The 25,658-nt window shown below is 40.8% G+C and overlaps 1 protein-coding gene across 1 annotated transcript; it reads right to left on the bottom strand.

Annotated features, from left to right (window-relative positions):
• Nucleotides 1-1,572: 1,572 nt before the first annotated feature.
• LOC131198196 (somatotropin-like) lies at nt 1,573-24,952 on the bottom strand. Its single transcript, XM_058182695.1, has 8 exons — nt 24,728-24,952; nt 23,276-23,332; nt 18,226-18,313; nt 6,100-6,175; nt 5,234-5,429; nt 4,623-4,739; nt 3,347-3,508; nt 1,573-1,773 (listed from the first exon to the last, which is right to left on the bottom strand). The coding sequence occupies exons 1-8, from the start codon at nt 24,950-24,952 to the stop codon at nt 1,573-1,575; spliced, it is 1,122 nt and encodes a 373-aa protein (XP_058038678.1).
• Between the last annotated feature and the right edge of the window lie 706 nt (nt 24,953-25,658).

Raw genomic sequence — 25,658 nt, 5'->3', positions numbered from 1 at the left:
TCCCAGGTGTATAGATTTCCATGCCTTCCTTTATGGGAGGTCGCTTCGCACCTGCATATTCACACTGAAGGCTCAAAATGGGGTGTTTGAAAATGGGGAGGGGGGATTTTGCCTCTTATGTTGTTCACAGTCTGTGCTGAGCTTCAGAACAAGGTGAGAGCAGGAAAATCCCACCCATTTTCAAACCGTTCGCAAAAAACGCTCCATTCCGAGCCTTCAGCATATTCTAGGTTTGCAACATTGAAGGATCCAAATGGGGCGTTTTTGCAAAACAGCTTGAAAATGGGGAGGGGGATTTTCCTGCCTCTCATCCTGTTCTGAAGGAAAAGACAGTGTGTATGTGAGAGAGATCCCTACCCCCTCACCCCACCCCAAGGCAGCCACATCCCTCCACTAACCTGCTTTCCTGCTCCATTCTCCACTGCCACGTGCAGGGCAAGAAAAGTAGTCTGTGGGACTACTTCCAACTTCGCAAATTTTTTTTTTTTTTTTTTGCGGGAAATTGGAAGGTCTGAATTTCTGGTTTGTGTGGAGAATTTGGATCATTGCGGCCGCAGGCAAGCTCAAAAATAATAACACCTTCCTTCTTTTGGGGGATCAAAAGAAAATAAGACCCTGTCTTATTTTCAGGGAAACACGGTAATATTTACAAGGCTGAAGAAAGCTAGCTACACAATAAAAATGGAGCCAACATTCTGATAGCCTTTGGGAAATAATTCCCAAATAATCTTAAAACGAAAGTTTTATTCTAGAATACAATAAGGCTACTTACTGAAAGACAAAATTAGTACATTTATACAATTTTTCAATGGAAACAGAAGTTATTTAAAATACTCTTGTTATTTTCCTCATATTATGTGGAACATACAGCTGTGGTGGCATAGTGGTTAGAATGCAGTATTGCAGCCTGACTGTGCCTACTGCCAGGAGTTCAATTCTCACTGGCTCAAGGTTGACTCAGTCTTCAACCTTCCGAGGATAGTAAAATGAGAATCCAGATTGTTGGGGGCAATATGCTCACTCTGTAAACCACTTACAGAGAGCACTATGAAGTGGTTTATAAGTCTAAGTGCTATTGCTATTATTAAAAAAAATTAAATTACAAGTTAATAAGATTGTTTGAGTGTGGGTCTTTTAGAGACTGCTTTGTGTAGGGTTTTTTTTTTTATTTGCTTGCCTTACTTGTATAGGAATTAAAGTGAAGGAAAATCACATTTATAAACAGGTTTAGAGATACATTGTTTTGAGCAGAACCTCTGTTCTGACGCAAGTTTGTGATCCTGTATAAAATGAGGTCAATGCCTTTAAGACTGTATTCTTTATCATTTAAGAGGCAGATCTAATTGAGCCAGTCACTTTTAACACAAATTCTTCAGCAGCAAAATTGCATTTATTTTTGCACAGATATCAAGGGGTATTGAGGGACTTCACAAACAGAAGGGCTTTGAAATGCAATAGGTTGTTCTTTACTTGACTCAGGCATGTAGGCTCACAGCAATAGTACATTCTCTTTCCCAGGTTCTAGGAAACTGCGTAGGAAAAGTGGAATGGAGAGACGGGTCTTTTCTGCCTTTAGGGGACACAGCTGATTTCTCTAAAACGACGGCATTTCATCACTCGCAGGAAGGTCTCCACTTTGTGCAGGTCTTTCTTGAAGCAGGACAAGAGATTGTAGTTTTTCAGCAAAGCGACTTCACTCCGGAGATTTAATTCAAATTTTTCATAGGTGGGTCTAACCAGTTGAAGACCCTGGGAAGTGCCATTGTGGACCTCCTGGAAATAGATATTGTAAGTGGAAAGAGTAGTACGAAAGTATTAAGAATCTCATTCTGCTTCAAAAAAAAAAAAAAAAAAAAGCATGTGCGCGCGCACACACGCACACGCACACACACACACACACACACACCTCCTCAACTCAGAATTACTGAGTTAAGTACTTAAGCTAGGAAATTAATTTATAATAATGTATAATTTCTAATATATTTTATGTAATGACATATATAGTTATAATGAAATATATATATTTTATCTAATATCATTTCTAATATCTTCAGTACTTGAGGATTGGGACATACTGGGTTTTTATGATTGATTTTGTGGACTTTCTATTTCATGAACATAAAAGTGAGCCTGTAGCTGCATCATATTGACCCTCTGAACTCCATTCCACCAAGGTCCATGGATGAAGGTTCAACTATGGGTGGGTGACAGAATTCCCACTTTTCTCAACTTTGGGAAAATATCTGAATATAGTCTGACCTCCATATTGCTTACCAAGTTTTGAGTTCTGGAGCAGGAGGCCGAGGGCTGTGCCGGTTGCAAATTAATGGGGGAGTTAAATGTGTCTGGAAGACATGGAGTGGAAAAACGCTACAATAACTATGAAGGGCTGATCTCATTCTGCAGATTCCATGATCATTGAACACAGATCCTTGTGAATTCATTTTGGGGTTTATTTTTCTTTTGGTCTTAAAGAATACCTTAAATTCATATAGTTTCTAGTTACAATCTCAAAATCATGAAATTTTCTTTATCAATAGCCCCATTTCTGTTACAGTTTGATACAGATAGTCTTCAACTTATGATTGTAATTGAGCCCAGAATTATGATTGCAAGTCATGCTGGTTATTAAGTAGGTCATCAGCTGACCAACCTGATTTTACCTCTTTTGTAGCAGTTAAGCAAATATAAAAAGGAAGCCCATTGCCCAAGCAACATCCCTCCCCTTACCCCAAAAAAAGGGCACGGGAAGGAGTTTTTTTGCTGGAAACTGGAAGCAAATACCGACTTCCAGCAAGAAACATCATACATTGAGCGATCTAATAGGGTGTGGCAGGCTGTAAATGAGGACTGTTTGCCAAGAGCCCAAAATGCGGTCATGTGACCAAGGAGGGAGCAGCCATTGTAACTTTGAATCAAGAATCTTTTTGGTGATCCATTGTACCCTCAAATGATCACTGTGACTGGCCATAAGTCAAGGACTACCTATATTTTTTTATATTGCTTTATTAGTGTTAATAATTCGTAATGGCAAGGCTTTCTCATTGGAAGGCAATAATTTTATATCAGTTAGAGAGTTGGAAGGGACCTTGGAGGTCATCTAGTCCAACCCCCTGCTCTCACAGGAGACCTGTACTAGGGATTCGAACCGCTGAACTGCCGACCTTTCTGATCGACAAGCTCAGTGTCTTAGCCACTGAGCCACCTAGTCAACTTTTGGTGCCTGGGATTGTTCTGATTTTAGGAATAGAGAGGTTGGCCTTCTCTAGTTTCATAACATTAGCCAGGTGGAACAGCACAATCTGTGATTGTATTTAAAAATTGCTCCTTGGAAGGGATTGCTTACCCTCATAAGAACTTGGATACCTTGTTCCAGGTCTTGGAGTTTTTCGTAGACTCTGTCTGAGGTCCCAAATACAAGACTGTTTGTAAACATCCTGCTTAGAAACCGTACAGGATTTAGCCAGGACTGAATGAGAATCCGTGAAAACCTCAGCAGTTCTATGTCCTAGAAAAATAGATACATTTAAATTAAAAACTTCTGTTTTCTATCCTGACCTCCTAGAGGCCAAAGAAGGAGAACTAGGATACTAGCATTCACTTGTCTGTCCTAAGATAAATGGCAATAGAAGTTCAACAGACAAAAAAAAAATCCAGCCAGGGTAAAGCGCCTATTTTCTGATCAGTTCCTTCAGTCGGCTTTTAACCTAGTATCTTGCTAAACAGCAGTGACATACTTTTCATTATTGCAGAGGACATTTATGGATAGTAATAAATAAAAATGCTTCCTGGATGGCTTTTAATTGTTTATAGATAGAATATATCTCTTTTGCTTCAATGAAAACATGACATGTAAAACTAATCCATAATACAATCTGATCTCTTTTTGGCTTAATGTGGAAGCTTCTCTATATAGGAAATAATTAAGAAACCAGCTGGTTTTGCACGTATATGCATGCGAGGAACTGGAAGACCAGGTGACGGCACAGGTGTACACACCAGAAACTGGAAGCTCAGCTTCCCAGCGCTCGCATGCGTGAACTAAACTTATGCGCGGGTGATACAAATAGTATATTTTCAGAAATTTAAATTGTCACAGGGAATTTTATGAAAACCTAATGAAAATGTTTTTAAATAATGCTATGAAATATTTTTAAAAAGTCAATTAAATTAAAAAAAAGGAAAGTGCTTCAGTATCGGACAAAACCCCTACCGCCCACCATGAAAGCTGGAACACCCACTAGTGGGCGGTAGGAACCAGGTTAACTACCACTGATCTAGATCTTTGCTGATCTTGGCCAAAGATATTTGAACTATGCAAATGTAATAAAGCAGAGTTTCTAATGTTCTGCTTTCTAAGGAATCAGATCCTGTAACATAGAAATGAGAACCTGGCAGCCCTTCAGATGATTGACTATGGCATCTAATCCCCCTTCACTTTTACCCGGGTGTCTGACTAGCTGACTCTCCTCCAATGTTTAGGATACACTTATTGCTCTTTGTTAACACTTCTTGGAAACTTTGTGAAAGTGGGAAGTTTTCAGATGGGCAACAGAAGATTATATATTTGGGGCTCTAAAATAATTCTTCTATTGAATAAAACATGATAGGAATCGGCTTACTGTTTTTTGTTGAGTTTCCTCTTTCCTCGTGGGTGAAGGGATAGTGTCAGAATAACAATATACAGTCTGAGAATTCTTCATGGAGTATCGCTGCTCTTCTGGGATATAGGAACGCTCCTTCATAAATCCCATAAAATGCCACCATTTACAAAGAAGTAGAAACAGTGAGAGTGTACAGAGTCTTGAATAACATTATCTAAAAATTTACTAACTGAGCAAAGACATTAAATCAGAAGCAATGAAATACTAATATTACTTGGAAGAGTAAGCAGATAGTAAATATTTCAAAAGAGAGCCTTATCTAAAAATTGTTCTGCTTTGTGGCAACTCTAAGTTGATACGGTAATGGAAGATTTGAGAACGTATAAAACATGTGAGGGGGAAAAAAAACACTTTTCCATATCATTAAAAAAATTAAAGTGCTACTTGTCATACTTTGGATACCTCTTTTTTTACGCTTTAATATATCCTGTGACCCTAGAGAATTCCCCATGTTACTTTTAGATGAACCTGTTCTGCTTCCAAACTGGTCAACATTCTGGCTTGTTATTACCAGAAATGATGATGCAACCTAAAAGTTTAGCTGACCTAAAAGATGGACTGCTACTCACAAATTCTTTGTAGGTATTTGTTGCGAGCTGATGGAGGTGCTGTGCTCTTAACACAGCATTGGTAAACAGACTGGAGAGTGGCACTGTGGGGAAGGCTCCTCCGTCTGTCCATTGCATAGCCAAGATAAGCAAGCCAGTGGTAAGCAAAGAGGACGGTCTACTGGTCCCTGCAGAGGAAGATGAAGGAGGTTGGCTTCTTAAATAAGGATGACGGAAACTTAACACATGCAAAAGACACACATGCACAAAGATTCCACCTCTGCTGATGCTTCAGTTAAGCATTGCACCAGTTGACAGAAGCAAATAGGAACCCATGTAAAACAGAAGCATTGCTATACACAACCACACAGGATGCATGATTTGAACATCCACTCCCTCTTTCTCTTCAAACTGACCATCACAATGCTTCTAGGTGAGTTGATAAATAGGAAGCTTTACAAGTTGCCATTGCAGCAGTTTCACACATACATGCAGTTCTTGTTCTCCATTTGTTAGTTGAGCATTTTTTCAGATACCTGTTTGTGCTGAGTAAACCACAATTAGTGGCATTCTCTCTTTGTTTTTTGCTTCTCCCTTGGGAGAATTGGGTCTCACTATTGCTTCAGGTTTATACTCACCTGTATAAAATTTTAAAATTTCAGTAAAGAAAATAAAAATAAACACACCTTCTAGCTCCCAAATTTAATAACCAGAACTGCTTCCTATATTTTACTTAATAATATGTTTTGCCTGAAAAATTAATAAAACAAGATTTTTTTCAATATAAAGGCTGGACCCACTGAATGGATGTCTTATAGCTATTAAAGATTCCAGTTCTCCCATCCATTAAAAAGTAGTAACTTCCCTATTGATATTCAGAAGCTTACCTGAAGCCATGTTGTATCAGCAAATCACAGAGGTGTTCTTCAGTTTTCTTGTTTCTGCTGCCCCTTCCATTCTGAGCTGTTTTTATACACGAATATAATAATACATATATACACAACCATGTAATTTATTCATCTCTGGAAGCTCATCGACATGCACTGATGCATATATGGAGGGGTAAGACATGTGAATGAATAAAACGGGAATGCTGAAGCCTGGACTGTATCACCCAAAGGGATGTGAAGGGGAAATTGTCTCAGCTGTGGCCCATGGGCTTTTGTGGCAGCACCATCATAAGATTGCAACAATAGATGGCGTATTAATAATAAACAACTATCACAATATATAATATGCCATTTGTTGTTAGTTGCAAAGTCGTGTCCAATCCATTGCGATCCCATGGACAACGTTCCTCCAGGCCTTCCTGTCCTCTACCCTCCTCTGGAGTCCATTTAAGCTCATGCCTACTGCTTCAGTGACTCCATCCAGCCACCTCGTTCTCTGTCGTCCCTTTCTTCTTTTTCCCTCAATCTTTCCCAGCATTAGGCTCTTCTCCAGTGAGTCCTTCCTCCTCATTAGGTGGCCAAAATATTTCAGTTTTATCTTCAGGATCTGGCCTTATAAAGAGCAATCAGGGTTGATCTCCTCTAGGACTGATTGGTTTGATCGCCTTGCAGTCCAAGGGACTTGCAGGAGTCTTCTCCAGCACCAGAGTTCAAAGGCCTCACTTCTTTGACGCTCAGCCTTTCTTATGGTCCAGCTTTCACAGCCATACATTGCAACAGGGAAAACCATAGCCTTGACTATACACACTTTTTTTGGCAGGGTGATGTCTCTGCTTTTTAGTACACTGTCTAGATTTGCCATAGCTTTCTTCCCCAGGAGCAAGTGTCTTAATTTCTTGGCTGCAGTCCCCATCTGCAGTGATCTTGGAGCCCAGGAAAATAAAATCTGTCACTGCCTCCATTTCTTCTCCATCTATCTGCCAAGAATTGAGAGGGCCAGATGCCATGATCTTAGTTTTCTAAATGTTGAGTTTCAAGCCAACTTTTGCATGCTCCTCCACTCACATCAAGAGGCTTTTTAGTTCTTCTTCACTTTTTGCCATTAGAGTGTATCATCTGCATATCTGAGGTTGTTGATATTTCTCCCAGCAATCTTAATTCCAACTTTTGATTCATTTGGCCCTGCCTTTCTCATGATGTGCTCTGCATATAAGTTAAATAGGCAGGGTGATAGTATACAGCCTTGCCGGACTCCTTTCCCAATTTTGAACCAATCAATGATTCTGTGTCCAGTTCTCACTGTTGCTTTTTGACCCACATACAGGTTTCTCAAGAGACAAATAAGATGGTTTGGTACTCCCATCTCGTTAAGAACTTGTCACAATTTGTTGTGAATCACACAATCAAAGGCTTTAGCATAGTCAATGAAGCAGAAGTAGATGTTTTTCTGGAACTCCCTAGCTTTCTCCATGATCCAGCTTATGTTGGCAATTTGATCTCCAGTTCCTCTGCCTCTTCGAAATCCTGTCTGTAAGATTTCTTGATCCACATACTGCTGGAGCCTAGCTTGTAGGATTTTAAGCATAATAATAATAATAATAATAATAATAATAATAATAATAATAATAATAATAATAATAATAATAATAATAATAATAATATTATTATTATTATTATTTTAATTTGTATACCGCCCTTCTCCCGAAGGACTCAGGGCGGTGCACAGCCAGAATAAAAATACAAAAAGAAACAATTCATATAATATTAAGAACACCCCTTAAAAAACTTATTCGATTGGCCAAAAATTTAAAATAATCTTACTAGCATGTGAAATGAGTGCAATGGTGCGATAGTTTGAACATTCTTTGGCATCATATGCCATAGTTAAGCAATAAAATAATTTGGCAACCTAAATCCTCCCATAAAAGGTGCCAATTAGAAAAAAAAAGTTTGATGTTGAAATCAAGCACAAGAGTGCCACTATCGTATTCCATGGAAAAAAGAATTTTAGATAGCAGCGAAGGTCATGTTTCCTGCTTTCAACTATGTGATTTCAGATACTGGGCTGGGAACAAGGTCTCAGGAGCTAATCTTCACACTCATCATGAGGTCCTTAAAAAAATTGGGGTTTTTTTTTGGGGGGGTGATGGATCCTTTGAATTGAATTGTTTTCAGAAGCTGATAAAACCAACAGTAACTGCAGCAAGAACTGGCATGATGATTTTTGTAGAACCATCCCAGCAAATACTTGCATTAGAATTTGATTCTGTCTGACTCTCCTCCAATATTTAGAATACATTTGCTATTCTTTGTTGAACATTTCTTGGTTCTTTTCAGTCCTGGCCCAAGGCATTTCATAACTAAAGCAGATTTTAAAAGTGCAAAAAAGAATAGATTACACCAGTTAGGCACCACTTTCACCCTAAACCGTCTCCTTGTTATAGTACTGCCTCAAGCAGATTGCTTTTAAGAAGGAGGCTTTTAGGAAGAGACTGGACAGCTACTTGTCTGAAATGATATAGGGCAGTAATGGCTAACCTTTTTGCCATCGCGTGCCAAGAGCAGGGGGATCATGCCCCACCTCCTGGGCATGCGACGCGACCCCCATGTGACCCCACTTTTGGCACAAGATGGCCCGGTGGGCCTGGTAGGCCTGTTTTCACTCTCCCAGGCTCCAGAGCCTTTCTAGGAGTCTGGGAGGGTGAAACAGCCTTCCCTACCCCTGGAGGCCCTTGAGGCTGGAAATGGCCTGTTGGCGACTTCTGGTGAGCCCAGAAGAACCGAAAATCAACTGGCCAGCATACGCATGTGTCCCGGAGCTGAGCTTGCGTACCCACCAATATGGCTCCGCGTGCCATCTGTGGCATGCGTGCCATAAGTTCGCCATCACGGTATAGGGTCTCCTGCTCAAACATGGGGTTGGACTAGAAGACCTCAAGGTCCCTTCCAACCCTATTATTCTACGTTCTATGCTTTGCACTGTTAATATGTCTGCTTTCCTGCTGAACAAAATTTTCTCAGCCAAACATTTTGTTTAATACTGTATGAGGGGGAAGTATAGATTGATCGATTATATTAGCCCACCCTTCATTCAGGAGGTCTAGGTGGAAGAAAGAGCTCCGTCTCCTGTTTTTCCCATATGCAAACCATTTTCCTACCCAGCAACCTCCCTGCTTGAATTTTTTATGAAAACACTCTTGGACATTCAAGCAGTGCTATGAAGCCTTAGGCTACTGGTCTGGGGTGAAAGTGACATATCAGCAGAAGGTTCCACAGCCAAAACTTAGCATTTCCATTTCAAAGAATCAAGTTTCCCTTCCTTCAACAATATGGAATGCTTAGATTACTGGGAACATGTGGCCACTGGCCAAGCAGACTTTTATGTGGCTTACTGAGACTGGAGAACCACACTCACTTCCCAAAATCTACTTTAAAAATGGGTAATAGTGTTTCTCCCTACGATGTTATGCTTTGCCTTTATATTCCGCCTGGAACCCCAGGACTCATGGCACCATTGGACAGGTTGTAGCTAACAGGTCAGACTTCTTTGAGGGGACTTAAAGAATGACATACAGAACTTCTTTCAAACTGGGAAAAGTAAACTTGTTTTGTGTTGCTTGTAGTGGTGGTTATGAAATTGTTATTAAAAAGTGAAATGGGTAGCATATCTGTCGGCTTTCTACCTCCCTCTCACAAATCTTTAAAAGGTCTACCAATTTTGGCTTGCCACCTTGGGAACTTGGAAAAATGGTTCTTGGAATTGGGGGGGCGAGAGATGACAAATTACCTGACTGTGATCTAGCTAATCAACCAGAATGCTGGGGAAAAGATAAACAGCAACACCAGGTGTTTTCATAAAGATTCAGTATGGGGAGCTTTAATTTTGTTTCCCCAGCACGTTGGGGTATATTGGATGTTGCATAATTTTATTCTTTTATGCTGCCTTCTATCTTCTAGCTCTTCCCGGTTGCCTACATGGCCTTCATCAAGAAGATACTTTAAAAGTCAGGAGTTTACACTGCCAGAGTTCCACACTCTGAGGACTTGAACATGTATGAAAGGAAAAATTGTACTTTCAAAATGTGTGTGCAGAGGAAAAAACAGGTATGAATATATTTCTGTGTGCTGGTTTGCTTTATGTGGGTGAAAAGGCCCCATTTCTTATAGTACTGTTTTTATGCTAATTTAAATGAATGCTAAAACAAGTCTAAAAGTTTGTTAACTTCACATCTTAACTGTGTAAAACATTTTTAGAAGAATAGTTGTGCAATTACCTGTGTGTAAAGGCATTATTTAAATATTTAAAATACTTTGCAAAATGTTCTTTAAAGCAAGAATATCAGAAAAGTGAAAATTTCCTGAAAATTATTTCTTTACAATATTTTTATTCTGCCCACAATGCTATATCTCTCCCTAGAGAGATATCACTTAAACAATTTCATCTACTGGGATCCAAGAAAAGTGCTTCTCTGTTGACATGCCTGCCGTATGAAACAGTTTGAAATGTGGATGGCCCTGATGCTGCTGTCTATCAGGGGCATTTAAAACCCAAAGTTTCCCTAGGCACTAGGTCTGAAGATTTTGTACTCCTCTGCATTGTTCTTGATTGGATGAAGTTGTCCATAATATACTTTATTAGTTTTAATGTATGTTTTGCCATTATCAGATGCAAAATATCTGGAGCATACATTAAGTTGCAGTTCAGAAGATGTATTATTCAACCTATACGCAAGAATCTAGTCAACTAAAAGTTCAATACTAAATTGACACCAAATAAGAGTCAGCGAAATTCAAGAGGAGTTGGACTTAGACCATTTATGGGAACGTAAGGACTCTAAGCTGATATTTAGCTCCATCCCCTAGGTCTGGCTGCGTCTTCTCTTGCAGTTATTATACCGTATTTTTTGGAGTATAAGATGCACCCTTCCCCCCCCAAAAAGAGGGTAAAAATCTGGATGCATCTTATACTCCAAATATAGCCCACACAGGTTCTTAAACGGAGGTTTCAGAGGCTGAAAGAAGCTTCAGAAAAGAAGCTCCCAAACAAAGCTTCAGAGGCTTTTTTTCTGAAGTTCTGTTTCAGAGGCTTTCAGAGGCAGAAAAAAACCAGCAAGGCACAGAACTCACAACCAAGGAACCTATTGCTAAAATTCACCTCTGGGAACAGCTGATTGGGGGTATTCCGGGAGGCCAATCCACCTGCCAATTAGCTTTTTTCTTAATTTCCTCCCCAAAAGCTAAGGTGCGTCTTATACTCCGGTGTGTCTTATAATCAGTAAAATATGGTATATAGTTTGTGTGCTGCCCTAAATCACTTGCTGATTGGGTAGATATATAAACTGTCTGAATACATAAAATGTACAACTTTAAAACATCTTTTGCGTAATTTAAAAAGTTGGTAATGATTGTCGTTGTGGAAAAAAAGACTGAGTTCTTATCCATTCCTTAAAAATCCTTTTTGTATTCTAAACATTAACATTAAACATTAAAATACATTCTAAACATTATACAAAAGGTAGTAACCTTTTGTATAATGTTTCATTAGGCACAATTATGGCATTGATTTATCTCTATGTATACTCAAATGAAACTTTTAGGCTTTAGTCCCATTGAGGAGTAAAAACTTTGTTTTCTTTTGAAAACCAAAACTAAAGACACTCAATGTTCAGAATATGGAGGATTTAATAATTGAGAGAAAAGTTCTGTTATTTAGGTCACAATGCTGAGTATGTTAATCTTTACATAGTAAGTGTATTGTTTACTCATCAGTCCGTGGAGTTGGTAACACGCCCACAGGGGCTTATGCAAGCCAGCCAGGGATCTTCCAATCTGTAACATTTCAAAAAAAGGTTTGATGTCACTCCATTAATAAACACAGATTTAGGAGGTGAGTTGTGTGCCTCTTCCCAGAAACCCCTCATATGGACATGATGATAACATCATATAAAGGTCATCTCCTAGGAAAGCCATTGTGGGAGGGAAAGAAAGAAGTTGCATCCCATCCATCTTTGATGTCTAATAACTGAGGAGGCAGAAAGACCTGGGACTGTTTTTTTCTTCCTTTCCCTCAGAGTTGGCTTTAGATAATGGCCATATTTTGAATACTTGAATATAATTCTGGTCACTTGCACCTCATGAGGTTGCATCATTGCTGGAGACTACACAAAAGACAAAATGGAACACACTTTCTTTGAAGAAATATGTCCTAACTCGACAGCCTCCAATGTATTCAGTTATGAGGCTTGCTCATTGGGATTCTCATTGGGAGTCTGGGAGTTGTAACTAAACAGAGGGAACTAGGGTGTGGAAGACAGTGTGGCTCAGGAAATTATCAGTGAAAGAAAAGGATAGGATAGGAAAAATGCTTCAGAGGTTTTCATTAGCACTTAGCATTTGGTCAGTAAATTGCTGTGATGGGTTGCATTAAGTATCAAATCAAATAAATTCTTCATTATGCTCAAGACCATTACAAAGAAGGTGGGATACAGTTATTAAAAAAGCACAAAGGAAAAATCTGAATCATAAAAAATAAAAAGCTAGAAGATATAAAAGATATGATTTAAAATTAGTTAGTTATAGGAAAGGATAAAAGGTTTGTATGTGGAAGACTGCTCTCTAATACATAAACTAGTGGCTCTTTAAGTCTAGTTTATAGCACAGGTCATCAACCAATGAATTTTGAGCACTGCTGCATGGAAATTGGCATATTTCAATATAATCATTGTTTCTATAGTTTTGTGATCACCTTAAAGACTAATAGAGCCAGTTTGGTGTAGTTATTAAGACACAGTCTAGAAATTAGGATTCTGTGTCCTGCCTCAGATACAAGGTCAACTAGGTGACCTTGGGCCAGTCACTCTCTATCAGCCTTAAGAAAGAGGCAATGTCAAACTTAGACACTTTGTGTCTAAGGCAGGACTAGAACTCACAGACTATAATATCTGTAACACCATCTGTATCTGCCTATTCCAGGTCCTCAAAAAGTACTTGAAAGATAGATAAAAATGACAAATCCAGCTGACTATCTAGCTGACAATGTGACGGATAACAACAACAACAACAACAACAACAGCAATAGGTCCTGGATGCTATCTGGTGTGGTACCTATAGTTATGGAATTACCACTTTTGGATTAGTAGTACCTTAGCTTAGGGGCTCAGGGGCTCAGGGGCTAGGATGTTGAGCTTGTCGATCTAAAGGTCAGCAGCTCGGCGGTTCGAATCCCTAATGCTGCCGTGTAACGGGGTGAGCTCCCGTTACTTGTCCCACCCTCTGCCCACCCTAGCAATTTGGAAAGCACATAAAAATGCAAGTAAAAAAAATAGGGACCACCTTTGGTGGGAAGGTAATAGCGTTCCGTGCGCCTTTGGTGTTGAGTCATGCCGGCCACATGATCACGGAGACGTCTTCGGACAGCACTGGCTCTTCAGCTTTGAGATGGAGATGAGCACGTATGTGCGAGGGGAACCTTTACCTTTACCTTTTAGCCACCATGAATCAACCCAGGCACCTACCATCACCAATGATGAGAAGAAATCAAGAAAATTCCACACCGGATTGGTCGTTGCCCAGGTCAATAAGGGCTGTCTCAGATGCTATGGCTCATCTGTCAAAAAATGGACTACAGGGCTCAGTTGTTACTACTGGGGAATCAGGGTGTGCAACTGCAAAGTGACTGGAACAAAAGTGCAAAACCTGGACAACTGAAGAAAATCGAGAAATCATTAAATGTTACTACCAGGCAGAACCAATAGCCAGGGGATTTTTTTAAAAAATTGATGCAACTGTGGAAGGAAAAACACTTGGAAAGTGATGTAACTGAACAACGATTAGTGGATCAAAGACTCTTCATCATCCGTAATAAAGTTTTCAGAGGTGGAAATGCAACATCTAGAAACAATGGCTAAAAAGAAAAACAACAAGAAGTAATGATGAACAGGCTGAAGAAATTGTTCCAACACCTGAACAAACTGACCACCCAGTGGAAGAAATGAAATGAAATGACACGTATTTAGCCCATATCATTTAATCATCATCATTTCTTTAGTACTTATTATTTATTTATTTATTTATTATTTTATTTATTTATTTTGTCATATCAATATATATAGGCATTAACATGAAATGAAATAGCTATATAATATATAAGCATATATATGAGCATAAGTATGTAATAACTATATTAATTGGATATAATGAAAAGAAACAAGAGGACAGGAACGGTAGGCACTTTTGTGCTCTTATGCATGCCCGTTACAGTCCTCTTAGGAATGGGGTAAGGTCAATAGTAGATACAGGGTGAAGATCCTTCTGTGCAACAATTCAAAAGTGATCAACAACTCAAAAGCTAAGTGATCTAGCAAAAATGCTGAAAGAAAAGATTCAAAACCACATAAAAGAAACACACAGGAAGAAAAAGTCTGCCTGCCATTTGTGAAGTGTATAGCAAGCAAATGAAAGATCTACTAAATGCCATGAACAACATTTTAACTTCCATCACATCCAGCACACTACATGAAACAAACCAACTAATGTATAGTTCATCCACCGTTATAACTGAAAAATTGGGTTATAAAATGCCAAAAAAGAAACCCACTGGAACATCAACGTGAAATTTTCAACTTGAAAATAAAATAAAAAAACTACAGGATGTCAGCAATTTGAAATACTTGAAAGAAGGAAAACTAAAGAACAAAAAACTGAAAAATAGTTACACAAAAAATACAACCTGGATGAAAAAACAATAACAGAAATCATGGAAGAACTAAAACAACGTGTAATAGCAACAGCAAATTCCCATCACCTGTAATCAGTGGTGGGCTACTGCCGGTTTGGACCGATTTGGGCAAACCAGTAGTTCCGATGATCAGCTGGCCCCTCCCACCCGCCTCTGCTATATTTCCTTCTTTCTGGCTCAGCTGATTCACGTGGTACAGCTGATTTCCGTGCCTCTGCTGTTCTATTTACCAGGGCTGCCTTAGAAGATAAGCAGCTGAGCTTCAAATTGCTGCATTTTGAACATTGCGCACAAGTGTGTTGGGCGTGCGCACACGCAAAGCACACATTCACAAAATTGGTTGTTAAACCAGTTGCAGCTCACCACTGCCTGTAACACCTTGTGAAATATAGATATTGGTTTCATGTTATAGATAGGAAATTGAAGCTGAGAGAGAGACCATCTTGTGTGAAATTTAGAACTAAATCAGTTCTTCTTCCTTGAGGATATAGTATTTATTTGAATATTTCCACTGAAGACATAGTATTTCAAATAATCCTATTTAGCCACACACACATAGATTCCTTCTCAACATTTTATGGATTACCTGCAACCTAAGCTAGCATCTCCTGAATGTATCAATTTCAGTCTAGACATTTAATTCTGATTCTAAATACACATGACTGGGAGTAAAGAAAAATAATCCTGAGCTTTCTTGGGTAAGATGTTTTTATCTGATTATGTTGCAGATTACTTATTTTTGAATAACACCGCTTAGAAACTGTGTTTGAAACTATTTGATTTGCAGATGCAGGCCCTCTTAGCTACAAAGGCTTGTGGCGTTCAGGGAACTTGCTTGTCTCCAGAGAGCAAATGCTAGGAGAGGAGGAGGCCGACCCACAACAGCAGACTTCTCATTCCAAAAAGAGCAAACACCGGGCTAGTGCAAGAATCTGTCTTAAAGGTCTTTGAGAAGTTGAAGAAAAGGCCCTTTTCCACGAGGGCCATTAGGTGGCCCTGGGGAATGGGCAGCCAGAGAGCGTACTTCTCTTGGGACCGACCCTTCCCAGATTGAGGAAAGCGGCCTCAGAAGCTCCTCAGCTTCAGTTGGGAAAGAAAAGTGGCCTCACAGGGGGATGGTAGTCCACTCAGACTGCAAGTGTTATAAGGAAACGCTTAGCAGAGTGCTTCTTGGTAGCCTGCTTTCAAAGCAGGACCATGACTACTTTTCCACTGCTGGGCTTTCCCCCTGTGTTCCTGCTATGGATACTGACCCTGCTGCCTTGCTGCACAAAGGGAAGGAACTTTTGGGCAGCCATATACCTTGCTCCTTTCCTTTGTCAACCAGCTACAAAGCCTGTTGGGGTTTGTTGGTTCCTCGCAAAATGCAATTTGCTGGTTGTAGCATGCATTTCTCTGCACATAATACATTTATCAGGAATTGCGCCCTCTGAAGCCCCATTCTAGGCTCGGCAGCACTTTTCTGCAGTTACTTCGCTTTGAGGAGAGGGGGAACCAGCATGGAATTGGACTGCCTGAGCCAATGGGAACTTGAGACAGGTTGTTTTCTCAGGGGGAGAAACCCTCAGGAGGGGAGGGGTGAGGTGAGGCCAAGCAAGGGAGGCCAGGAGACGGGGCTAGGCTGAGGCAATTCAGCCAGTTTGCTGAACTGCATGCAAATTTAACAAGCGGTTCTAGCGAACTAGTGCGAACCAGCTGAATCCCACCACTGAGGATGGGCCATCACTTCTCGTCCCAAGAATTGAGCAAGTGGATACCCCACTGCATATTTCCACTGCATATTTCCCTCCATGTAGATGCAGTTAAGGACTACACACTGAGTGCATTTGGTCAGCCAGTTATGAATCATCTTGTAGGAACACTGCCTAACAGACATTTTTTTAATCTTATCAAGTAGTAAGTAGTAAGTTGTGGTTTACTTTATCAAATGCCTTACTGAAGCCCAAGTAAATTATATCCATAGCATTTATCTCATCGACTAATTTAGTCACTTTGTCAAAAAATGCAATAAGATTTGTCTGGCATGATTTTTTTTTTTTGACAAACTCATATTGGCTTTTGGTTTTGACTTTGTTTGCCTCCAGTTGTTCGCAGAGTCATCGCTTCAATCCCAAATATTGATGAAAGGCTGATAGGTCTGCAGTTTCCTGGATCCATTTCCCCCCTTTTGAGCATGGAATCACAACAGCTCTTTTCCAGTCCCCTAGTACTTCCCCAGTGCTCCAGGATCTTTGAAATATATGGTTCAGTGATTCTGACATCACATTTGCCAGTTCCTTCAGAACCTTGGGGGGTGTAATCCATCTGGTCCTGGTTATTTGAACTCTAGGGTATCTTACCATTTTGTTGCCTATTTGAACTTGCACTCCTAATCTGTTTTTTATGCTATAATTTTGGATAGGTTGGACTGTTTTCTCCTTTTGTGTAAAGACAGATGAAAAAAACAAGCAGTTCTGCTTTCTCCCTGTTGCTTGTCACCTTCTTGCCATTTTCTCCCATTAATGGAACAATCATTTCTTTGACTTTTTTCTTGTTTTTTACAAGTTCAAAGAAGTTTTTGTTATTTTTGACTATTTTGAGCCTTAGCTTTCTTGACTTCATCTTTGTAGGCTTGGACTATTTGCTGATATCCTGCCTTTAGTTATATACCCCTCTTTCCACTTGGTACTTGTCCTTTATCTCTTTCAATTTATCAGAGATGTTATTTTTCTTCATTGGAATTGTGATAGACAAGGCTTTTATAACCTCACTATTCAAAAATTCCTCATCTTCTTGGGTTGTTTTCTCCTGGAGGATTCTTATCCATTGAATCCTTCTCAAGGTCTCTCTAAGTTTATTGAAACCAGCTTTCTTAAAGTCCAAGACTCTAGATTGACTTTGGTCTATTGTGTGTGCTTGCATAATGTTGAATTCCAGTATTGCATGATAACTTCCCCCCAAGCTTCCTAAAACTTCAAAACCTTCTATCAGGACAACTCTGTTAGTGAGATTAATTCCAATATGGCTGATCCCCTAGCTCCCTTCTCTACCTTTTGGGAGACAAAGTTGTCTGCTAGGTTTGTCAGGAACCTGTTTGATCTTCCACCTGGTGCAGTTTGTCTCCCAGTTGATGTTGGCATAATTAAAGTCCTCCATTACTATTGTGATGTGCTTAGATCAGTGGCCCCCAACCATTTTGGCAACAGGGACCAGTTCTGTGGTTTTTCCGTGCCCCGAGAGAGGATGGGTGCTGAGGATGGGGCTTCTCTTGTTTGCATTACCTGGTTTCTGGCTTGCTGTGGACCCGTGCAGATTCACAGCCTGGGGTTAGGGACATCATTAAGATGCCTAGGACTTTAAACTATCTTAATCAAAGGATTTGGTGAATGAGATGGAAAAAACCATACCTGTGACTACAAGCAAGGGTCCCAGGGTGGCCCCAAAGTACTTGCAAATCCAGAAGGAAGAAGCTGCCATAGCTGAGCAAAAGCTGAGCTAGAAGGAACATATATTGGATTGGATTAAATCAGAGGTTTGCAAAAACAACTTCAGCCTTCAATTTCTTATATTCTTTTGACAAATGGCTGACACTCATGGGATGAGCTCTTGTTTCCTATCCATGTAAATTTCGTCATCATGGGACAGTTCCTTGGGTGATTTGTGGGCAAGGGAGAGCTTTGAATAGGGTGCAGTCAGTCACGTGCTGAGCAGTTTGATTGGCAAGAGTTGCACTTAGTGACTGGGTCTCACATGGAAAGTGGAGGAAATTACTCTGATTCACCACCATTTTTCTTGTTGAGGATATTGTGCTTTGAATTGCTTTATTTTATTTATACCATGCTTTCCAAAGACTCCAGAACAATATATGGAAGAAAATCACAACTAAGAACAATAAGCAACAGTAAAAACAGGAACAGTAATTGAGTACAATAGTTGAAAATAATTTATTATGGCTAACACATAGCCACCATTTCTGTCATTTTAAGGTTATTCCTCCCCCAGGAGAAAATTTATATTCACTGAATTCATGCTGGCCACTGAATAGGGCAGTAAATGCATTTGGCCAGCTAAACAGGTCCAGGCAGCTGTCCACTGGATGGAGTCATGGGCATCAAAGCAAACCTCTTGAATCAGAGAGTGGGTGCTGCCTAACTCATTCTCTGGGTGCCAGAAATATTCCTGAAAACTCCCCAAAAGGAGATGAGGGGGAAAGGTGCATCTAATAGGGTGCCCCAATTCAATGTCTGACTATTCTTCGTGAATACAACTAGCATTTATGAAGTTGTTTCAGTAAAAGAGAGTTGTCTTGGATGTTGGGTCAGATGGATTGAAAAGATTCCATTATTTGTTTCTTTCTATAAGCTTCAAATTGGTGGCTTCTTCCTTCCTGCATAAAATTCTCCAGACTTGATGCTGATCAGGGCTGCCTGCTTAAAGGGTCAACTTGACATGCATGCACAGCTTCCCACAAAGCTAGAATGGATCTTTAAATTTATTAGCCTCATCATTATCCATTCCTGTTCATCACCAAATCTGGTTTCATGTTAACTTCTTGGTGCCAATAAAAACAGGCATTGTCTCAGATGATGAACTGTATGGATCCTCCCCCTTACTCTGTTGTCTGCACTCTTTGTTCTCACAGGACATTTCTTGGACATTCAGAATTAATGTTCAACAGGGACACACTGTTCCCACAAATGAGGAAAACATTACATCATGGATATATTAGCAAAAGAATTGAAAATAGAAAACAAAGGACATCATCAAATGGTCATGGAAAGAGTTCTCACATTGCTTGTTTTAAAAATAATGCAGTACTCAGCTAAGATGGAGTGGAACTTAAAACTTTTGCCTGCATATGCTCTATTCACCAAGATTGCTTTGTACTTTACCTTACATCTGAGGTGGTAATATTGTGGTTTTTTTAAATATGAAATCAGAGATAGCCCATCACAGTGCCCTTTCTCATATCTAATAATTAGTTTAAAATTTGTTTTTTTTTAAAAAAAATATTAACGATTATTAATTTAGGACAGAGAGTAACAAGCAGTTGCTTTGATGGGACCTGCTTCCAGTGGGGCATCCAGGAGTGTTAGCCTTTGATTCCAAACATCCCTCTCCAAAAGATGGAATTAGATCTGAAACACATTTCTTGACATGAGGATAAAACAGGTATCTTGTATTGGTGTCTCCTTGAAGCAGCTTTTTCCACTCAGGTGCCTTTCAGATGCTTTTTATCTTGGCCAGTAAGAGTTTTGCCTAATGAAGTCCACTGTGAAGCTGAATGGAATAATAGACTAATATACATTAAGTATATAAAACTGTAAGACAAGCCTTACACATTTGGCTCAATACACATCACACATTTAATTACAAACTTATTAGATTTTCCCTTTAGTTTTTATGAATTTAGCCTTTGTGATTTATTCCATAAATAATTTTCTGGTAATCAGTTTGTCACAATATGGAAACTATGTAATAAAAATGTCTACCAAGATAGTTCAAAACACTACTTTTTTCTAAACATTTTATATATAAGTATTTTATATATATATATATATATATATATATATATATATATATATATGTATATGTATATGTATATGTATATGTATATGTATATGTATATGTATATGTATATGTATATGTATATATGTATATATTTGGACAGTTAAAATTGTTAGTTATCTAGAAATCACAGATGCAGGACAGGTCAGGCTCAAGACCATTGGCAATTACAATTGCCTTCTTCTCATTCTACATAGAAAAGCTAGAGTGGTTCTGAATTACTTCTGGGAAGCTACATGAGAATATATAGCGTGTAAGTCCTTGACTTACAGTAGTTCGTTTAGTGAGCATTCAAAAGGATGGATAACAAAAACAAAAGAAACAAAAACCCAGCCTCTTCTCTGTAGGGTTTCGTTTACGGCCCTGGAATTTGTGGAAAGATCATGCAGTAGAAGCCCTTCTAATTCTTGAGAAATGTGAATGCCGGATCGATCAGTTCCAGACTGAACACTACTTAATGGAGGACAGGGAGGTAAGACCAATTTAAGATACTATCAGTCTGGAGGAAAATAGATGCTTTTCAAGAGTTCATACATAGGTGTATACAGCACACTCTACAGTTTGGGAACTCATCTGAAAAGCTCCTAATTCTAGAAGTACAATATCGTGGTAGAAGTGGGGAAAAAACATTTAGTGTTTGCTTTATAATTTTAGATGCCAATTTTCAAGGTCCAGCTGAAAAGGTGGTTGCTCCTTGGGTATTATTTTGTGGCTCTTCTTGCTCCAGAAAGCATTATTGACATCTGTTTAATCATCTATCCAAGAATTCTTGAAAATTATTCAAAATCCTTAAAGGTAAGTGATGACTTTTTACAGTGGAAACATTAACGCATGCACACTTAGATATTTCTCTGATATTTAAAGTCATTAAAAATGCTTCCTGTGGGAAAGCGTTCCTTTCCCTATACACAGCATAAAAATATGTATTCTGACCTTATGTGCAGGTTACAATAACTGAAATATTACTGCAGTCTCTTTAAGGTAGCCAAAGTCTGAGATGATTAGTATACTTTTAATTAAAAGTTTTAAGTTGGGCGATTGAGGAGACAGGAGACAGGTCTATGTGAACAACAACATCTTTATTTCACAGTGAGAATTCAGCAAATGTACAGTAGGACAAGCTCTCCTTATATAGTATTTTGGCCAGGGTGCTGGCCAATAATCATCAAGCTTTTTTCCACTTAATTTTCCCTCCAAAATTAGATACATAACACCCCTCCCTTCCCAGAAGACACTTAGGCAACTATTTACATAAATAATCACGCAGATGACTAGGGCGTTCCCTGATCCTGCGCAGTTCAGTCTGAGGTGGGGATTTGGGCTGGTCGGAGGGACTCTTTGTTTCTCCCTGCCCAGACAATGGAACCTCCTGGATTTTTTTATGGGCATTGTTTCCTTTGGCTGGACTGGCTTCTCGAGAGGGCGGCACTGGACACTGAAGTCATGAGGTAAGTCTTCCAGCCACTTTGGGTTTGAGTTAGCTGTCAGAGGAAGGTTTTGTGAGTCAAGGACTGGTATTGTTGGTTTGTACTCTGGCTCGGTGGCCAAACGCTTCTGTAGTTAGTCTATGTGTCTGCGCCAGACCTGTCCGTCACCCATATCTACTGTATATGACTTGGGACCAGTGACTTCAGAGATTTGCCCAGCTAACCAGAGGGGACCATCCGCATAGTTCCTTGTGAACACCGGTGTCCCAATGGAGAACCCTCTAAACTTTTTCTCGGTTTCCCTATACTCATCTGGGGAATAACTTGGATGTAGCCAATCCAGAGCATAGCAGAGTTTTTGCCCCTTAAAAGCACCACCGGGCTTCGCCCTGTGGCCGTGCATGGTGTGACATGTTGGGTAGCCAGGAAGGTATCGATTCTGGCCTGCCAATCCCCCGACCCTAGTCTGTCTAATGCTTCTTTAGCAATTCTCATGAATCTTTCAGCTTGCCCGTTACTAGCTGGATGAAAAGGTGCTATTAGTGTGTGTCGCACCCCCAATTCCACCAGGTATCCCTCGAACTGTGTGGCCATAAATTGAGGCCCATTGTCAGGCACCATTGTGTCCGGTAGCCCATGTGTGGCAAATAGTTTTTGGAGTGCCTTGATTACAGCCTCCGCAGTGGTAGAATGCATTAATATTATTTCCAACCACTTTGAATAGGTGTCAACAATTATTAGAAATGTTTGCCCATGGAATGGTCCTGCAAAATCAATATGAATTCGCAACCGCCCCCCCCCAGGGGTTTTCCCATTCCTTGACCGGGGCTGTGGGGGGAGCAGGCCTTGACTCCTGACAGGGGGAACATTTAGCCACCCAATCAGTAATGCTGTCATAAATCTTAGGTCACCATATGTAGCTCCTTGCCAACCCTTTCATCCTCACGATTCCCGGGTGCCCCACATGCAAAATATTCAAAATGTTTCCCGTAAACTTAACGGTACAACAACTCAATTACCCCACAATAGGCAACCCCCTTGTATAGTCTGTTCATTTTGTTTGTGAAAAAATTGTTTAAAATCCCCGCTCACAGAGCCAACCGGCCACTCCCTATTCACACAGCCAATCATAGTTCGTAATACATGATCCTTAGCAGAAGCTCTTGCCACTTCAGCAGAAGTGAGAGGCCACAAGTCCATAGCGTCGATGAGCAGAATAGGGATCCCTGGGGTCGGGTCCGCCTCCTGCTTTATAGCCCCTGTGGGTGTCACTCTGTGACTCATCGTTCTCTGACCCTGTCCCAACGCCTCCTCTGCTGCGCAGTCTCACATCAAGCCAAGATTGTTCTTGGGGCGTTGCCAAATCAGAAGAAGGCACAGGGGAATCAGGCCTTGCCAGCTCCTCCTCCTCCTCCTGGGTCGGTGCCAGGGAGGGAGAGGGCCCAGGGGAAGCAGGCCTTGCCAGCTCCTCCTCCTCATTCTCCTCCTCATTCTCTTCCAGGATTCCGAATCCGAGAACCTGGGTCACAACACAGACCAACACAAGCGGAAACATCCCATTATATTGGATTAGGAGGCTGTTGGCAGAAAGAAGTCTTTTTACAGCTGTAAATGCCTCAGCTTGCCCCAAACCCACAGAGACTTCTCTGCGAGCAACCGGTGTAGTGGCTCAGCTATTGTTGCTTTGTCTTTTAGGAACATTGAGTAAAAATTTAAAAGTCCCAGGAATGCCTGTAGCTCTGCCTTGTTCTAGGGGTTAGCACATTCCTAATGGCCTGTATTTTGTTCTCTGTGGGGTGAATACCAGTTCCATCTGTTTTGTATCCCAAGAATTCAACGGCACTGCTATTTTGCATTTGTTTTGTTAAACTTGCAGTTCCGCATTCCGAAAAATTGTTACTACTTCTCATAAACGGTCTCCCAGTTGTTGTTCGTCTGCTGATGTGACAAGGACTTCATCAAAATAGGGGACTACCCCTGGAAGTCCTTGCAACAGATGCTCCATCACACTCTGAAATAGACCAGGGGCTACACTAACCCTGAACTGCAGTCTTGTGCATTTGAAGGCACTTCTATGGGTTAAAATAGTTTGTGCCTCTGTGGTAGCGCCATCTACTGGCAGCTGCTGGTACGCCTGTGCAAGATAGAGTTTAGCAAAAATCTTGCCAGGGCCAGAGAGTGTAAAAGGTGTTGCACAATGGGGACCGGATAGGCACTCTTTTGGAGAGCTTTGTTTAAGGTCGCCTTATAGTTGGCGCATATGCGCACTGACCGATCGGGCTTAAGCAGTATCACTATCAGTGTCTCCCATTTCACATGGTCCACTGGAACTGAGATTCCCTGCTGTATGAGCTTGTCTAGATCTATTTTTGGCTTTAGTGCAAAAGGCAGTTTCCTAGCTTTCAGTCTAACGGGGACTACTTTAGGGTCCAGGTTGAAAGAGATAGGGATCCCCATATACTTGCCAAGACGGTGGTCAAAAATGTCCTGGAATTCGCGTGGCAGGTCGTCCCTCAAACTGCTTCTGCTAGTGTGGATTCTGGTGACCCCCCAGTCCCAAAGCCTTGAATTAATCTAAACCTAGGAGGCTTGGTAGATGTCCGCTGACCACCGTGAAGGATAGACTCTCATTGTTCTGGCCGTACGTGACCTGGAACATTCCATAGCCTTCTACAGGGATGCGATTTCCCTGGTAATCTTTTAGTCTCAGATGTTGGTGTTTCAGTTGATATCTTTTTAAGTTTGGAATTGCTGCTTTGAGCTTGGCCCATGACATGATTGTAATGGAAGAGCCAGTGTCAATCTCCATCTGACAGGAGCGCCCTCGATCTCAACGGTGATGTGCATCTTCTTTTCTGGGGAGGTGGTTACTTGGCCTATTCGAGTTTGAAATGCCTCCGGAGTTTTGAAATACGTGCCTTTCTTTTGCTAGCCAGTCTGTCCTTTCTCCTAGTTTGTTGCTGGCCAGTTTGGCTAGTGACTGCTCTTTGTTTATAGCTGGATGGCTGGATTGCCCTGCACACCCTTGCCAAGTGTCCTTTCTTGTTGCAGTGTCTGCAAATGGCGTCTTTGAACTGACAGGTCTGCCTTTGGTGGAATCCTCCACAGCTAGCACAAACTTCTTTTCTGTCCCCGTCATCGCGCTTGTGTCTATCTGTTTTGAAGACGTCTTCAGCGGTCTCATCCTCACTGTTGGTCTGGGCTGCTTCTCAATGAACAGGAGCTGATTTTTGTGTCGCCTGGTGTGGTGCTGGTCACTGCAGGGTCTCGGCGGCCTTGTTGGACAACTCATGTGCCCTCGCCTCGTCTAGTGCGATGTGCAGGGTAAGGTTAATTTTGGCTAGCAGTTGTCTCTGGAGGCGAAGATCTCTAATGCTGCAGATTAGTTGCTCTAGGAGCGCATGATCGAGGTCTCGTACTCGCAGTGCATAGCGGCCTTATGCAGCGCAGCCATGTAAGCGCTTATCGGCTCTCCCTCTCTCTGCAGCCTCTGCTGAAACTCATACTTCTAGACGAATTTAGACGGTACCGGGGAGTAATATGACCTCAGCATTGTCTGTAAGACCTGCCAGGGTACCAACTGTACCAGAGTCAGTTCTGATAGTGATTCTGCCATGTCAAATACTTTGGGGCCACAATGGCTTAAAAAAAGGGCCCACTTCCAATTGTCGGACAGCCCTTGCAGATCATTAGCTTCGAGGAAGCATTCAAACCGTGCCATGTACGATCCCCACTTCTCTTTCGCAGGATCGAATGGCATTGGCAGCGTGTAGGCGGACATCGTGTTGGTCATGCTCAATTCTTGCAGACTTGTCCGCCTGGCTGGATTTGTGGTTGTCAGCTCT

This window comes from Ahaetulla prasina, chromosome 4 (genome assembly GCF_028640845.1).
Source record: "Ahaetulla prasina isolate Xishuangbanna chromosome 4, ASM2864084v1, whole genome shotgun sequence".
NCBI lineage: Eukaryota > Metazoa > Chordata > Lepidosauria > Squamata > Colubridae > Ahaetulla > Ahaetulla prasina.
Note: the sequence above shows the minus strand (reverse complement) of the source record. Positions and strands in the feature narration are given on the sequence as shown.

What these genes read in the sequence shown, in the direction of transcription:
- LOC131198196 (XM_058182695.1), bottom strand. Translation starts at nt 24,952, where the DNA reads ATGACGGGGACAGAAAAGAAGTTTGTGCTAGCTGTGGAGGATTCCACC. An exon ending in GGCTAGCAAAAGAAAGGCAC is followed by an intron (nt 23,333 to 24,727) that starts GTATTTCAAAAC and finishes GTTGTGACCCAG; the next exon opens with GTTCTCGGATTCGGAATCCT. An exon ending in GTATCCAAGTTCTTATGAGG is followed by an intron (nt 1,774 to 3,346) that starts GTAAGCAATCCC and finishes ATCTATTTCCAG; the next exon opens with GAGGTCCACAATGGCACTTC.